The 18,195-nt window shown below is 38.2% G+C and overlaps 1 protein-coding gene across 14 annotated transcripts in view; it reads right to left on the bottom strand.

The window, feature by feature from the left end:
* LOC108035588 (uncharacterized) overlaps window positions 1-18,195 on the bottom strand; it is a 401,308-nt gene that overhangs the window by 44,298 nt on the left and 338,815 nt on the right. For 12 of the 14 annotated variants that reach the window (XR_007765723.1, XM_050890391.1, XM_050890392.1 and 9 more), the window contains one exon: window positions 9,332-9,514. Coding sequence is in view for 13 of the 14 variants with exons in the window: in XM_050890391.1 (XP_050746348.1) it covers window positions 9,332-9,514 (183 nt within the window). In the remaining variant the exon portion in view is untranslated. Of the gene's footprint in view, window positions 1-9,329; window positions 9,515-12,006; window positions 12,229-12,289; window positions 12,366-18,195 lie in introns of those variants that run through there. The other 2 variants (XM_044092625.2, XM_050890396.1) reach the window with 2 other exon arrangements.

Here is an 18,195-nt window from a genome sequence, read left to right as displayed (position 1 = left end):
ATGCAATTATTAAAAAGTAAGTAATTAAAAAGTAGCAGGAATCGATTGTAGGATAAACTCTGATTAAGTAGGAAAAGTTATAACTTAAATTGACAACCTCCGGAAGTTACTAAAAGCGTCATATATTGACGAAGGCTTACCAGCCGAAAATGCAGATAAACTCACCACAAAAGAAGCCATCACAACAATGGTTAAAAATAGTAAGCATGGCAGAGTAAAAACCATTCTAGAATTTATTAACTTTACCACTAAGAATGTAGCTCTCTCAAAATACCTGCAGTGCAGCACAGAAATGAAAGAAATACTTAACCGAATATTTTATTCCAGAAAACAACATTCCTACCGAGGTAACAACTACATAGTTTCGTGGTAGATACAATCAAATTCGGGGTAGCCACCAATATAATCACTGTGGACAGCAGTCCACGTAGTGACGAAGCGCACCAGCAGGGTTTGCGAAGACGACTACTATATACACGAAGAAATGAAAATCTACAGTAATCGTCCGATTGTTTTGAGTTTACATAAATCGAAAGGTATTGCAAAAACTAAAGGAATACAAAGACTTTAAATAAAATCAATTAAAGCGTTCCTAATGTAAAAAATTATGAAAACGTATTTACTTAGTACAAGATCGTATAATGCATTTTCGTCTTAAATGTTGAAAAAACGAGCTAAAAATACCGAACCTACAGAAAGTTCGATCGTCACTGGATTTTTAGCTCGTTTTTTTTTATGGTCAATACTAAAATAACGCTCCGGAATGAACAAACTAAAAATTTCATACTTTTTTAGTTGATACTGGTGCAGACATTTCATTAATACAAAAAAAGAAACAATAAAATTAAAAGGACTAATTTCTAATTTCACTTTGTAACATCATATTTTCCAATTCCATGTTATGAAATACTTGGCCCTCGCTTAGCATGGACTCGTTTAGCACGAACTCTGTTTTACACGATTACAAATTTTCTCCCCTCCCCTTATTAACCGCTAAAAACCTCTTTCTTACACGATTGCAAAATAGTGGCGGTTGCCACTGGCTTCCTTTCTTCTAAGTGTTAAAAAAGCGGCCTTTATAAGCGGTGGATGCAGCTGGCTATTCCCTTAGCTGAAAGATTTAGTTTGGTAGATCCTATCTCCGTTGCCATCTGTCCTGAAGGCAGAATAACCAATTATATAAAATAATACTATCGGTAGGCAGAGTAGTACTTATGAGCTTTAGCTCTTCATTGCAGTATGTTGAAAACAGAACTGAATTTAAGTAATGGTCTTATGGCTAACAAAAGATCACAGTGGCCACGCAAATATGCTGTGTTGGCCGACTGTGCACGAGCTGCCGGGCGTAGGTCAGTAGTTTGGCCGGCTCGATGTTGTTGACGTTACTATGTTCAACTATTCTAGTCTTGTTGACTACAATTAACTTACATATATATATTTTTATCCGTCAATTAACGCGCTAGTGTCATTGTGTTTGTGTCATACGCATTTGATCTGTCAGATATAAGCGTTTTTCAGTATGTGCAAAAATCTTAAGCTTTGCAGATGGGTAAAAAAAAGTAAAAGATTTTGTAGTAAGTAAAAAGGTGATAAGTGAATACATTTTTAAAACAAATATAATTCAGATTTTACAATTTAATATCAACTTTTAATTTTGAAACTATGAATGTTTTGCCTTTAATAAAGGCATATACTTAATATTTATTTTAAACATATGTATAAAACTTTTATAAAAACAGACCGAATTCGAACTCTTTTATTTGTACTGAATCCATGTTTCGCTTAACACGATTTTGCTTAACACGAGTATTTCTAGAAACGTAACCGCAGTGTTAAACGAGAGCCAAGTGTACTTGTAAAAACTAGTGCGCATTCAACATTTATCTGTTTGCCGATAGGTATTGGCAAGAAGAATGCATTTAAATGTATTATAAAATGTTTGAAAAAGTGTGCGCCACAATTTTATTAGACGCGTGCAGAAGGCATAATGATTTCAGATATTCTTGATCTTAAATCGACTCGTCTATGTTTATCCATGTCCCTATATTCGTTTCTAGTCAAACAAGGGTCTCAGTTTTACAGCTATCAAGATGAGACCTTCCCATTTTTATTGGCAGGTAGTATATGAGTCGGAACGAGCGGGATCGGACAACCATATTATGTAGCTCCCGCAAAAGGAAGTAACGGAACGCCGCCAGGCTTTGGACCAGGAGATGCCCGCAGAGAGGAATTTTCTTATTCTGTTTCGTATATTACCAGTCACAATGTACGGCGCTGGTCGACGAGTGAATACGTATGTACGTACTCCTGGATGAGGGCTCACCTGTAACGATGATCGACGACGAGCTATGGAGGAAGCTTGGGGTTCAAGGTTAGCGTCGACAACTTAATATTCTGTGGTTTGGAGGTAGAGCAACCAGGCAAAAAACGTCATAAGTCTGCAAATCAGTATACTGGGCAAGCAAGTTCGCCCTGCGATGCGAAGCGTGTATTCCGTTCCGAGTCTGGGCTTGCCGATGCGGACCCTGGACCGCCGAGGTGTTCAATGCGTGCATAATGATGCGTGACTGCCGATGAAATTCTGCAGCAACGTGGTACCAAAGTTGATCATTGGGCTTGATCAAGGACACTTCGGATTTCCACTTTAAACGCGACGGGTTGCCAGTCAAAGGCCGTACGCTGCCGCAACCGAGCTGGGCTGGGTTTTTGTTGGGCCTGAAAGTCAATTTCAATCAATTTCGCCATCACCGATGTCTTGACTTTTAACCGGCCTGAGGATAGATGTTTCCCACGCTTCCTTTGGAGAGTTAGCAACGACGAAGGGACCTTGATTTCTATGAGATGAGCGTGATGACCTTTGGAACAGGCTGCTCGCCGAGTGCTGTGAATACAAAACGGCTTAAGCGTTCAGATCCGAAAGCAGTCAAGGCCAACATTGATAGTCATTATGTGGATGAGTATGTGGACAGCTTTGCTACCCAGAGCGAAGCCGTCAGCCTATCTACCCGAGTGAAGGAGAACGCTGGATTTGAGTCATGCCAGTTTTTATCCTGTTCAGACACTTTCTTACGGAGATGACTGTGTACCATTTTCACGCCAATATGAAGCTCCAAAATATGAATGAGATTCTGGGTCATCTGGGTGATCTCAGCGTGTAATGTGTGTAAGCTACAACGAGGCCGATGCCGCCGGTTATGGGACCCCTACCGGAGGATCGCTTGGAGTCCAATTGTTGGCCGTTCAAGAACATTGGACTGGATTATTTTGGGCCATTAATTGTGACCGAGGGTCGACTCAAGAATCCTGATCCAATCCAATTTGCGTCTGCTTAGCGAACGACTAAATCGGTGGGAAAATAATATGATAAAATTATATTTTTGTTCTGAATGTAGAATTTAATTTTATCAAAATCGGACGACTATATCTCATACCTGTCATATCGATCGGAAAATTTGTGGGAAAATAATAAATATAATAAAAAATAATAAAAAATTATAGCTTCGGTGTTTTTTTGACATATTAAATTATAATATTGGGAATATAATTTATACCATTTTTAAGAATTCCAAATTAAAAGTAATAAAAATCGGACGACTCACATATAGCTGTTAAAGAAACAGTCAGAGAAATAATGAAATAATTGTTTTTAATATCAGAATGTCGGAAGCTAGCAGCAATGCCTCCAAACTTAACAATTAACATTTAACTAACAATGAATATTTCTCATAACTGCAAGGGTATACAAACTTCGGCTTCCTTTGAGGTTAACATGTTTGAAAGCATAAACAAGAAAGAATAAAGGAAAGTATATTTATTTCTCAGGTATGTTAGGGACCAATAAGTCTAGTTTATAACCAAGAAGTTCAGCTTTAAACCGAAAATTTCTAGTCATTGTGACTCCCTGTACGCGCTGGAGTCGCTCAAAAAAATTTTCCCAAGAATAGTTTATATATATAGTTTATGAGTTTGTGAATACAAAAAAAAATGTTTTTTTGATCTTGCATTAGAGAGCTTTTATCTCATTATCCAGTTATCAAACCGTTTGGAAAGTAGCACTATTTGAAGTATGTAGATGTATCTTTACGAGTACATATCTCTTTTCCAAATTAAAAGTAATAAAAATCGGACGACTCACATATAGCTGTTAAAGAAACAGTCAGAGAAATAATGAAATAATTGTTTTTAATATCAGAATGTCGGAAGCTAGCAGCAATGCCTCCAAACTTAACAATTAACATTTAACTAACAATGAATATTTCTCATAACTGCAAGGGTATACAAACTTCGGCTTCCTTTGAGGTTAACATGTTTGAAAGCATAAACAAGAAAGAATAAAGGAAAGTATATTTATTTCTCAGGTATGTTAGGGACCAATAAGTCTAGTTTATAACCAAGAAGTTCAGCTTTAAACCGAAAATTTCTAGTCATTGTGACTCCCTGTACGCGCTGGAGTCGCTCAAAAAAATTTTCCCAAGAATAGTTTATATATATAGTTTATGAGTTTGTGAATACAAAAAAAAATGTTTTTTTGATCTTGCATTAGAGAGCTTTTATCTCATTATCCAGTTATCAAACCGTTTGGAAAGTAGCACTATTTGAAGTATGTAGATGTATCTTTACGAGTACATATCTCTTTTCGTAATAGTACTCCAATTATAGATGTTATTTACAATAAAATTTACGAAAATGTATATATTTTATTTTATATTTTTGTAATCTAATTTTTCCTTATTATTTTCTTTAATTTAAAATAAGAATACCTATAACCTTATCTAAAAATATTCCTTAAAGAAGCTATGACTAAATAAAGTTGGTAGTAGTGGCAACACTACATGACGCATTGCAACTTGGGAAAAGTCGCTTTGCTGCTGCATATCTTTTGGGTATCTCTTTTGTTATTTTTTTGTACGTGTGTTTATGAGGAGTTGAATAACTCCACACAAATCCCAGCTTACCAGGTACGCGGCTAATTCGCGTAGTAACGGCGCGGCGAAGAGCTGTTGGTAAGGAAGAGAGTTTGGAGATCAAAGATGGTAAACGTGAGAGTTTGGAAAACAAGATAGTTTGGAGACCATGGATGGAATAAGAGAGAGTGAAGACTTGGCGGGCAGAGCGAGAGTGCCGTGTGCAAAAGGGAACAACGGGACTCCGCCGGACTTCTGCCGTGAACTTTAGATCAAGAGAGGAAGTGCCACAACTCGGCAGCGGAGCGGCACACAAGCGTGCCTCATGCATCACGAGAACCAGCGGGACGGTAGCATTAGGCAAGACGTCGGTGGGTAGCTGCGCATGAAGGGTCAAACAGAAGCCATGGACTTTGGACCCGGTGTGAAAAGTTTCGGCGGGCCGTGTGCAAAAGGGAAATAACGGTTCCCCGATGTGTCGATCAAGCCATTAAGAGCAGATATCAAGTGAGCAGTCAACCAACCAAGTAGAAACAAGGGAACCATAACAAGTCGAGTCGTCGGAAGCAGCGCCGTGGGAGCCTACAAGATCGCTACGTCAAGACGTTCGGGATTTTGACTACAATGAATCTCCGACTTGAGATATATGTTGCTGAGGTCCGGAGGTCATCACATGGCTGAGTCAAGGCATCTGTTCTTTCCTGCCAACGAAGTCCTGGCGTTACGCCTGGAGGGTCTGTCAGGGTTTGAGCAGTGAAGGCCGGCGACAAGAAATTGTGAGCTCGGGGGTAAGCCTGCCTAAAGCCAGTGTACCTCGCCCCAAGCACTACTTTGGCGTGCCCCGGAGGGATCCCAGTGCGTCAAGTGGAATTGAGCAGGTCCTGGCGCGATCAGCCACGATCAGTTCGGTCATGTGTGGAATTTTCCAGGAGAGCTTACGGTTCCGACTCGTAAAATCCCGGAGCGGCGTGTCCGAACCCCGAGTGTAACGAGCCAGAAAGGAAGTTCCGGATCTGCTTATGCCCGAGAACCCAACACCAGAAGTTACGCCACGTATATCCACGCTGTCAGTAGCAGTTCGCAGGATACCGCCATCAGCAAGCAAGACACCACACCGCAACAGCCACGCAAGGCAGATCGAGGCCCGCAGGAACGGCACTGATACTAAGCGAAAGGGTGAGGCTAGCGTGGAACTTTCGTTTATACTAGGCGTAGAAGCAAAGTGAAGCGCGAGGCAGCTTCCTTGCGTTTGCTCTGGCGCCCAAAGTGATTTGCCCATCGGTAAAAGCAACATAAAAAGGATGAGAAAGAAGTGTAGTGTGTTTCAGTAAGACGTTTAAAGACTAGGTGATAGACATGCAGACGATGGCGAGGCCACTAAATTATTCTGCGAGAGACACCTTAAAGATCATCAAAGAAAACTGTTGTTTTACCCGTTGCCCGTTCTTTTACAAACCTACAAACTAAAAAAATGATATTTTTGATTTGTCTGAAACTTCTTTTACGTATACTTTTTGGAAAATAAATAACACGTGTGTCAAGATTTGTCCGAAAAACAATTATTTAGAAGTAAGGATTTTCTAAAGTTTGTAAAAAAAACTAGTTTTGAAAAAGTACCCTTTGTTTGTAAGTCTATATCTCAATCTGTATTTATTATTATTTTTTTTATATTTCAGAATTTAGAATAAAATTTAAAAAATTCTGGACGTTTTTGTAACATATCTTTCATAGGAACAATGGGATTACAAATGTCACAATAAAAAAACAACATTTTCTGTTCTTAAATATTAAAATAAAAAAATTATTAAACTAAAATTCTGAATTCTTCACTGGAAAAGCTTACGGATACTTCCTTTTAATTATATTTGTTTGATGCGTTCCAAAGTACAGCTTAGAAGCGCATTCTGAATAAATGCGTACCGGAATGTGCGTAATGTATTAGGAGCATACACGGATGTCTTCTTTTTTCTACCGCTTCCGTGTAAAAATAATAGAAACTTACATTACTTTTGAAACAGGTTTTTGGTGACCATTTAATAATAAAAGAACGACATTTACGATTTGTTATTTACGATAAGTATGGACGGAATTTAAATACTTTCCGAGGAATTTAATATTTTAATCTACTTCTATTTATTTTTTTTAATCTACTAATATTTAATCTACAAAACACTTAAAACCGTTCTGATAAGCTCTGCAGTTATGTACTTACCCCCTAGCCAATGTTGTGTAAGATGTAAGATGGGAAGTTAGGCCCTATAAAAAAAAAACGCTAACGAAATTAACAGTTTAGCACGAACAACGTCCAAACGGTCATTGGTTGTACAATGGGCACTAGAGTTAGAAGAAATTGTGGGTATCTACACTTACTAAAATACTTTTATAAATCATATTTCCACGTAAAAAAAAAAAAATAGACATAAAATATTTTGTATAGGTTTCTTATATTTGGGCGAATTATATTACGAAATTTTTTTCGTATTTAGTTAATCTAAACTGAGTGAGTTTAAGCCCAGGAAGAGTGTTTTTGTGCACGTTTTTAGAATTGCGTTTCTAAACAATTTTGGGTGCAAAATCAAAATTTTGGCACACGTTAGTATAATAATAAAAAAAATGGGAAGGAAAAGGCAGGATTTACCCCGTCAACCGTGAGCCGATCCGGAAAATCAGATCCCGTCACCCGAAATTTCAGGTCTCAGCAGGAATTCCCGAAGATGGGAAAGACCCCGTCACCCGGGGCGCGTTTTCCTATATCGGCGAGGGAAAACTTCCGGAGAAGGCCGGACGTGAGGAAAACTATTTCCGGACGGTCGGGCCCTCCCCCTTTCGTCCCGGTAAGGATGAAGGCACTATTCCTGGACACTCGAATTTTCACAGACAACAATTTTTACTTTGTTACACTTTATTTTCTTCTTATGTTATCCCTATCCTATCAGGGATTTCAAGACCTAGGCCCCACTTTTACTCCTTCTGCGAACCACGACGGCCGTCCCCTTTGCTCGTTTTCGAGCGACTGTCCACGTATTGAGCTTCAGCTGCGTTTTAAGCTTCGGCTTCTGTCGATCATTGTGCCCTTCGTGGCCTCTCTCTCCCCTCTCTCTGCTGCAGCGCGTGGTATGTGCGTGTGTGGATTTTTAAACCCTCTTTCAGTCAGAAGTTTGCAACGCAGTGAAGGAGACGTATCCGACCCCATGAAGTATATATATTCTTGATCAGCGTCACAAGACGAGTCGAAATAGCCATGTCCGTCTGTCCGTCCGTTTCTACGCCAACTAGTCTGTCAATTTTAAAGCTATCCGGCTGAAACTTTCCCAAAAGTCTTCTTTCTATTGCAGGTAGTACATAAGTCGGAACCAGCCGAATCGGACAACTATATCTTATAGCTCCCACAGGGAAAAAATTTAAAAAAAATTATATCTTTCGTGTTTTTTAACATATATCTTTCTACGCTTGGAAATAACATTTTTTATTTGGTTTTGAATTTCGAATTAAATTTTATCAAAATCGGACGACTATATCATATAGCTACCATAGGAACGACCGGAAACTTAGTAGGAAAACATGAAATAAAAATTATATCCTTTGTGTTTTTTAACATACAACCTTATAAGCTTGAAAATAACATTTTTTAATTAGTTCTGAATTTCGAATTAAATTTTATTAAAATCGGACGACTATACCATATAGCTGTCATAGGAACGATCGGATAATTGGTGGGAAATAATGTGAAACAAATTATAGCTTTTGGGCTTTTTGACATATTATCTTATGATATTGGGAATATACATTTTTTTATTTTTAAGGACTTCGAATTTAATTATTGATTTTTTTTTATAACTGCAACGGTATACAAACTTCGACTTGCCGAAGTTAACTTCCTTCCTTGTTTATTGTTTATTTTATAGTTTATTGTATTTAGTAAGAATGTAACTCAGACCCCAACAAATTAGGATATAAACCTTTTTTGTGTCCCCTAGCACGATACTAATAGTGCTGCAGTTTTGAGATTTTCTTAAAAAGGATGTTTGATTTGATTTCCCTGATTCTGTTCAATGAATACTTTTCTTTCTTATGAATATAATAATCTTTTTGGCGGACGAATAAAAAAGGACAAGCGATAGTCAAATAGTCCAGAAAAAAATAAATCTCCAGCCATGAAGGCTGTCCAAACACGTCATCCTTTAAGAAAAATAAATATTATGCAAATACACGACTTACCAAAAAAAAATGTGCCACGCCCACTCTAGCGCCCACAAACGGTTTAAAGGCTTAAATCTTTATTGATAGTCAAGGCATTCGACTATAACGTTCTTCCACGTTCCTACAGAACCTCCATCCAAACGGTTTTATGACGATTTTACAGTTCAATTTTAATTATCTATTTATTTTACTCGTCTTTTTAAAACGTTTAGTTTCTTTTTTCATACCTTGAATTTGGACTAAGTGATTGCTGGATATTATGCTGGTCGTTTACGTAGCGAACGATTGAGGATGTCACCTCCTTTATTGAGCTTTGAATCTCAGGCGTTTCAGACTGAACAATTCTCTTTTCATTGGATGCACAAGTGGGGTACTGCGTTGTCCGATGGGCGATCAGCGAGTTTGCGAGACTGGAATTAAAAAATTGAATTAGATAAGGTATAAATTTATATTTCTTTCGGAAAAGACTAATAATAACACAGGAACACAAAGTTAAAAAAAATTTTATAATTTTCACGAGCCATTTTTACTTTTCAGTAGAAATCCCGTCTAAACCATTGTATGTGTTTCTGGAAATTAGGCTAACTTTAAAAAACATAAACCGAAGTTTTCTATAAATTTATTATGATTATATTCCAAATCGTGAAAAATTATAGGCCAGATACATGAAAAACAAGAAAGGAAGTTAACTTCGGCAAGCCGAAGTTTGTGTACCCTTGCAAGTATAAAAAATAATCAACTTTAGTAACGACATGTGAAATTTTTAAGGATTGTCCCTGACATTGAAGTTCTTAAAAATAATAAAACTCTCAAAACTATAATTTGTTTCATATTATTCTCCCACCATTTTTCGTTCCTATGACAGCTTAATGATAGTCGTCCGATTTTGATAAAAATTTAATTCAAAATTCAGAGCTCATTAAAAAATGTTATTTCCAAGCTTAGAAGGTTATATGTTAAAAAAAAAGCCGAAGATATGTTTTTTTTAAACTTATAAACTACCTACAATAGAAAAAAGACTTTTGGGTAAGTTTCAGCCCGGTGGTTTTAAAACTGAAAGACTGAGAGGACGGACAGACGGACATGGCTAGATCAACTCGTCTAGTGACGCTGATCAAGAATATATACTTTATGGGGTCGGAAACGTCTCCTTACCTGCGTTGCAAACTTCTGACTGAAATCATTAAACTGTCTGCAAGGGTATAAAAAGCTATAGTTGTCTTATTTTATTTTCCGATTTGACTCATTATGATACATTTATTTGATCAAAAGCATTTAAATTAAATTATGTAGTTTCCGAGATGATAGCGTTCTAGTAACGGCAAGTCCCTTCTACCTGTTAAATACTTTTCCTAGAATACAAAATACCCTTTGACTCTACGAGTAACGGGCAAAAAGATGTATTATATTAAAAAGGATATATTTTTATTGAAAATGATGTCAGTAGCCCTGAATTTCGAACACTGCACTTTATTTGGGTAACCACTACAATGTAACGAAATAGAAATTTTACCAGAGTCAAGATCTGTTAAAGTATTGGCTGCTTAAACACTTTTACTTTGCGATAAATTTATACTAATTTATAATTGTAAAAAGTTAAGAAAATGTATTTATTTGTATTTAATTCAATCATATAATTTATCTACTTTTACAAAATAAATAGTATTCAAACTGTATGGATACGCAAAAAAAAATTTTAAAGATGCGGGCACACTGGGGCGGTGTGGTGCGGCGCGGAAACTCGCTGTTTTTAGCGCTTTAAAAAAAATGCACGTAATTAAATGGAAGCACACACACTGATGCTGCGCGTCTCGGTCCGACAAAGGGGTCGAAGAAGCATTTAAGTGGCGTTTGCCGCGCCGATACCTTTTATTCTCTGAATTATTCGGCTGTTATTGACAATCGTCGGATCATCAGTTTTGGGTGGAAAATAGAGCAAGCGAGTACAATTCTTATAGAAGTGAATTTCAAGAAAAAAGAAAAGAAAGGTGTCGATTATAAAAACGAATGTATCGATTACTGTACATCCGGCACGACGAAATGTGTCTGCGTTTCTGAAGAGGCAGCGGGTAGCTCGGCGTCGTGCGGCGCCGCACGGCACCGCCCCAGTGTGCGCGTGTGCTCAGGCAATGTTTTAGGTTCTAAACAACCACATGTCACTTTTGTTCAAAAAACAAATTTTAAAACGTGACTTTTACAACAATGTGTTGCATGTAAAGCGTGAGGAAATGTCAATAGCTAAAAACTTTATGGCTTAGCCCAAAATAGCTTTTGAGAAATAGGAACAAAGTTTAAAACCTATCTGAACAAAAAACCTGTGGTCAAATTCGCTAAACGATAGTATCTCGAAAAATCAACACAATACCATTTTAACGACATACAACATAAGCCTGTAGCTTAAGTAGTTAAAAATTTATGGGTGCACAAAATTTAGCTATTTATATCTGTTTTCTCGCTAAACTGGAGCGTTTTTTCAAAAGTTGTTATTGTTATTTTAAATTTTCAGGATCTTCAAATAGAGTTTAGATTTGCACAAAAAAGGTCAATGCTCAGCCAGTGTATGATGCTTTAAACTGGTTGATTAATTACTTTGTATATAGTATTTCGAAATACCTTTCTAACGACGTATAGTACAAGCCTACAGCTTCAGTATGTTACGAATTGCATATTTTTCGGTGGCAGTGCCGCTAGCTGTCTTTCTCAGACCAGTGTACCTCTAATGCCACAATTCGCAACATAAAATGTAAATGTAAATGTAATGCTCATGTAAAACCAACATACTTTAAATAATTTTTAAAGGGAATACCCCTATTATATTGGTTTTACATAAACACCCCTGTTGTAATTAAAAACGCATTCAGTTTAAATTCAAACGAGATCTTTTTATTTCATATTTGGCAGGAGAAATTATATTACATTTCTTTGGTTAAAACCCAATTTTTGTTAACAAATAACAATTTGTGGACGGTTTTTGGCTTTAGGGACGCCCGTCGGTCACAGATTGTTAGGCCCGCTTTGGATAACATCCTTTCCGATTTTGTCGAGGTTGCCGGAATGCAGAGCCCCTGCTTAGCGCTTATAGCCAGTTGGGGCATCTCTAATTCATGTTGTTCCTTGTTTTCACCTATAGTTTCATGAAGAATCTATGTGAATTTAATCTCTTAATATCTTTGCCATCAACTTACTTTTTGCACCGCCATCCATTTTTAAGGAACCACAACAACACCGGAACCACCAGAATCTGAATATTTCTGTCGAAAACTAGAGAAAATTAGTATATATTAAATTTTTTTGTGCGCGAAATATGCGTACCTTCATGTTAAACATATCATCAGACGTTAACTTGGCAGGGTAATACTTTAACATAACATTATAGAGTACAAGCTCTCTCTAACCCAAGCTCAATCGTCTGGATATCAACTGAATAATCATCAAAGGTTAGTTAAGCACGCTTTTCACATACAAATCAGAGTACAACGCTCGATTCTACATAAACTCAACCATTTGAATACCACTCGCTCATACCACAGTATCGGACTCTTGCCGCATTTTTGCGATGCTATGCACCCCTGTCCCGCTTGACATGTATAAACTCAGTCCCTGTGTATGACTCCACCTGTAACTTTCTTAGATTTCGCAGATCTCTGGCTCCTAAGTAAGTCTCTTTTGACGTCGCCAAGCTCTTCCATGAACTCACAAGTCTCACGCTCATCAGGTAGACTGCTTACTTGTATGCTTATAAATGAGGCTAGTAGTTACTGACTTTAACATAAAACGGTCACCATCAAGAAGTTCAACTAAAAAAAATGGTCTTTTGAATTTAGGGTCTAATTTTGTTTGGTGTCGTCCCTCACTTTAAATAACACATAATCGCCTATTTTATAATTAAAGACATGGATATGAATAGTATCCCACGATATCTGATCTTTCGGTGTGGGGTGTAATTCATCTTGTTTTTTGCCTGACGCTGATTTCGATAATTTACATGTCACACACAATTCTACGAACTTCCTGCCATATTTCGTCATTCCCTCAAACCAATACATAATGTATACCTTATCTAGCCTCTTTTGCCAGCCTAAGTGCATTATGGTGTCGTTAATGTGGTTAATGACAGACCTTCTAAATGCCCTCGTAACAATGGGTAAACATCTTATCTTGCCATTCCTTTGCTGTTCGGATACTAGCCCCTTGAATGTTTTAGTTGCCAAGCCAACTCGTGCTTCGTCAACTTTGTTTGTAATTGTCGGCTCATCTACATTGACAGGATTTCTTGATAAGCAATCAAAATGAGCCATTTGGCTCCCCTTACGATATTCTACCGATGCACTCGCGGAGTCAAAACCGCTTTCTCTCGACTCGCCTTGATAGAATTACAATCTATGTATACGGTAAGCTTTCTACCAATCAAATAATGGTGGAAGTGTTTGATGGCATTAAACACAGCCAATGTTTCGAGGTCATGCGAGTGGTATTTGGATTCCGCTAACGAGGTGCATTTGCTGTAATATTCAACACCCCTAAGTTTGCCTTCTACCTTATGAATAAGCATAGCACCGTATGTAACTCGATTGAAAATTTGGGATCTAAAATAATTAGCACAGGGTCACTAGCTAGCACTCAAATTCATTTATATTAAATGATATAGCGGCTTCATTTCGTTCGAAAATCGAGGCACAAATTGCCTAAAAAAAGACGCTAGGCTTAAAAACTGTATAAAATGTGTGACTGAAGCCGGCATAGTGCTAAGATTTTTGGGAGGTTGGGCTTAAGTTCACCCTCCTTTATGACAAGACCCACATAGTATTCTATCTCTGTATGTAAGATTTGACAGGAAAGCCTGACTTTCACAGCACGCACAATCAGTACATCATCTATGTAGACCACTGCATAGGAATTTACTTAATCCCTTAAGGCTAGGACTATGGCTCGTTGAAAAACTGATAACGCGTTCTGGCACTTGGTAAAAACCACTAGCCATGTCTAAGTTGGAAAAATATTTTCCGCCTCGCAGACGATCAATCTGGTCTGAGATTAATGATCTAACACTGTATTTGCGTTAAGTTCCCGATAATTTATACAAAGCCTTCACTTCCGTCTTTCTTTTTGATTAGTATTTGGGCTATTGGCTATCGAATAGAGAGCTACTAGGACTTATTACATTTGCCTCTAGCATCTACTAAATTTTATCCTTTACTATCTGCTTTTCGTTCTTGCTAAGATGATAAGTTTTGTTTACATTTAGCAAGGGGATTTCAAGTGAACCCGTAGTCACAAGCCGACTAGGGATGCCATCAATGAAGAACATGGAATATTTGGCTAATATGGCGTTTAACCTTGATTTATCACTATTAATTAAATCTATCTTATTTACAATACTATCATCTTTTTAAACCCTTTGCAGAGGGTATAATGATTTAATTCAGAAGCTTGCAACCCATAACTTATATATATTCTTGATCAGCATCACTAGACGACCTTGTCATGTCCGTCCGTTTCTACGCAAACTAGTCCCTCAGTTTTAAAGCTATCGGGCTGAAACTTTCCCAAAAGTTTTCTTTATATTGCAGTTAGTATATAAGTCGACACTAGTCTGATCAGACAACTATATTTTATAGCTCCCATAGAAACTATGGGGAAAAAAATGTTTAAAATAACATTTTTTAATTAGTTATAAATTTCGAATTAAATTTTATCAGAATCGAATATATCATATAGCTGCCATACGAACGATCGGAATATTGGTGTGCAAATAATTAAGAAAAACTATATCTTTTTTTTTTCAATAACCTCCTATAATATTTTTTGGAAATAACATTTTTTAATTAGTTTTGAATTTTGAATTAAATTTTATTAAAATCGGGCGTCTATATCATATAGCATCCATAGGAACGATCAGAAAATTGGTGGGAAAATAATATAAATAAAAATATATATAACCATAGGCGCTTGCATCCGTATGTAACTCGATTGAAAATTTGGGATCAAAAATAATTTGTACAGGGTCACTTGTTAGCACTTTGATGATGTTTTTAAAAACTTCCCCATGTTGTTCCTTCCACTCGAATTCAGTTCATTTTGAAGTTAGTTGGTAAAGCGGCTTCATTTCTTCCGAAAATCAGGGGACAAATTGACTGCAATAGAACGCTAGGCCTATAAACTGTCTAATCTGTGATACTGAAGCTGGTTTAGGGAGTTGGGATAGTCATAGGATTTTTCAGGGGTTTGGACTTTAGTTTACCATCCTTTATGACAAAACCAAAATATTCTATCTCTGTGTGTAGGAATTGACATTTTTTTACATTGAAAGAAAACCCTGACTTTGACAGCACCCCTTCCGGCCTCTCGTGTGCTTCCTCTTTAGAATTTGCAACAATCAGTACATCACCTATATAGATCACCGCATAGAAATTGACTAAATCCCCTACGGCTTGGACTGTGGCTCGTTAAAAAACTGATGACGCGTTCTTCAACCCGAATGGCATTGCTAAGAATACAAGTTAACTAAGTTAACTGAGCGACGGCAATGACCGATCGTTCGACAGCTCGCTCGGGCCAAACTGCTGACACAGCGTCTGGCCGGATGCCCGTGCATAGCCGGCAAACACAGCATACTCGTATTTGCGTGGCCGCTATGATATCCAATTTTTGTTAGCCTTAAGCCAGTTCAGTTTTGTCATTCAGCGAATAAAGAACACAAGTTCTGCGCAAAAGAACTCCGGCAACCGCCGTTAGAAATATTATAATTTTCTATCCTGACTGAGTCTCTAGGCCAGCTGGAAAAGGGGAATAGTTTTCTCCCAACATAATCATCCTAATTCTGCAGTAGATGACCAGTGGGCAGTCGGCCAAGAGGAACGGTGACCGCAGCGAGGAATAACTCCCCCGCGACCACAAACTTGCCAGCGACCAACTACCCCGCCGCTTCTTAGTTACCGCCACCGCTCGGGGTCGACCTGCGCCCACGAGCCTAAGGGCAGAATTTGAATATTCCCTTCAACTGGAAGGCTGCATGCGTTCACGCTCACATCCACTAGGGGGAATATCTTTATCATTTAATTGGCGCTTAACGAAAAATACGGATTGCAAAATTTAGGGAATCATGTAAGTGAGCATTTTCATTCGCACATGCCCTCTATCTGCATTCATTTTCTCAAAAAACATAAAAACACTGCCGGAAATTTCTACAGTTCCATTATTAACATTTCATATCAACTTCATAAATTTACTCTCATTAATTGATTGACATTTACAATCTTTTTTAAATAAAAGAAAAAGAATATAACATTTTTAAATCCTATATAATAAATATATATTGATTAAATATATTATTAATGGTGGCAATATTACTAAAGATTATTGTGTATTGTTTGCATATTTCCTTTTTTTTTTGCCAATAGATAAACATATAACATTTTTAAATCCTATATAATAAATATATATTGACTAAATATATTATTAATGGTGGCAATATTACTAAAGATTATTGTGTATTGTTTGCATAATATTTCCTTTTTTTTTGCCAATAGATAAACCAATATTTTAGTGCAGCCATAAAGAAACAATTACAAACTTTAAATATCCCAACCGAATATCTCGCATTTTTGACGTTAGCTTCGCAGTCTTGTTGGTTTTATTGTCTCCCCGAACTACTCCAAGCCTTACAGCAGCTGACTGACCATGTTAATTCGATACAAATCGCTCCCGCCCAAGCGGAAGCCCCACAGATTAAGGCCTACGAGCCTAGAAGAAATTAAAAATAATGTTAAATGTGACGAGCCCCTGGACCCCGTTAAGTGCCTGCCCGAATTTACTGGAGCACAAGACGCATACGTCTTTTGGCGGCAAGCGGCATTAGCCGCATATTATATTTTTAAGAATTATGTGGATAGCTCCCGCCATTATCAGGCAGTTATTATTAAAAGGAGTAAAATAAGAGGCCCTGCCGATGCAGGTCGCCTCGATTTCACATACAGTGACAAACGCCAGATCCATGTAATTGAGCAAGAGATGGGCACTCTCAGACAGGGAAGCCTAACGCTCTTGCAGTACTATGACGAGGTCGAGAAAAAACTTACCTTGCTTACCAACAAAGTCATAAGTGTCGGCGGCAAAGGTTTTATGCGATAAATTCCGAGATGACGCACTCCGTGTATTTATTTCGGGACTCAGGCGCAACCTCACCGATGTCCTCTTCTCGGCAAAACCGAAGAACTTGCCAACGGCTCTGGCTCTAGCTCAGGAGGTGGAATCAAACCACGAGAGATACACGTTTGCATCTTCGTTTGCGAAGAGCCAGGAAGATAGGGATAGGAAAACAAATCTAAGGGCGCAAGAACGCCAGCAAACATCCCGCCAGGCATACACGCAAGTAAGTGCTGGAAAAAGTCTACACTTTACTAAACAGCACAAGGCACAGGTGCACCGTGATCCACACAGCGATAGGCACTGTGGAGGCACTCCAGAATCCATGGAGGTGGATCCATCATTGTCCAGGATGCTGAAACCATCGCAGGGCCCGGCATACCAGAATAGGAAGCCCGCGGCGTCCGATAAAACGCGCCCACAGAAAAGGCAAAGGGTGGCGTAAGAAATTGATGACGACGCCATCAGCGGGTATGACCCAGATGCCATCATGTTTTTAGGGGAAAATCCCTGCTACCCGTCATCAGACGAAGAGTAGCGGGGATTGACATGAGACTTCTAGTCGATACGGGCGCGGCCAAAAATTTCATCCGACGATACGAAGGATTGAAAGGCGTCCGCCCGGTAGAATCTCCATTCCAGGTTCATTCGATCCATGAAGTCACCACTATCACGAAGAAATGCTTCGTGTCATTTTCAATCATCGCCCTCGACCTTTTAAAACAGGCAGGGGCATCACTTTGTCTGGCCTCCGGCCAGCTCAAATGGGGCACAGAAGTAGAGAGAATCGATTTTCATACATGCCCCGAGGTAAATTTTACTGAGGTAGACTGCTTAGACGCACCACCTTTGGTCAGAAAAGCATTTTTTAAAATGCTCAGCACCAGGAAAAAAACTTTGAGACCCCAATGAGACCCTGTCTTATTATGCCAAACTTAACCTATAT

Source organism: Drosophila biarmipes, unplaced genomic scaffold (assembly GCF_025231255.1).
Source record: "Drosophila biarmipes strain raj3 unplaced genomic scaffold, RU_DBia_V1.1 ptg000029l, whole genome shotgun sequence".
Lineage (NCBI taxonomy): Eukaryota > Metazoa > Arthropoda > Insecta > Diptera > Drosophilidae > Drosophila > Drosophila biarmipes.
Note: the sequence above shows the minus strand (reverse complement) of the source record. Positions and strands in the feature narration are given on the sequence as shown.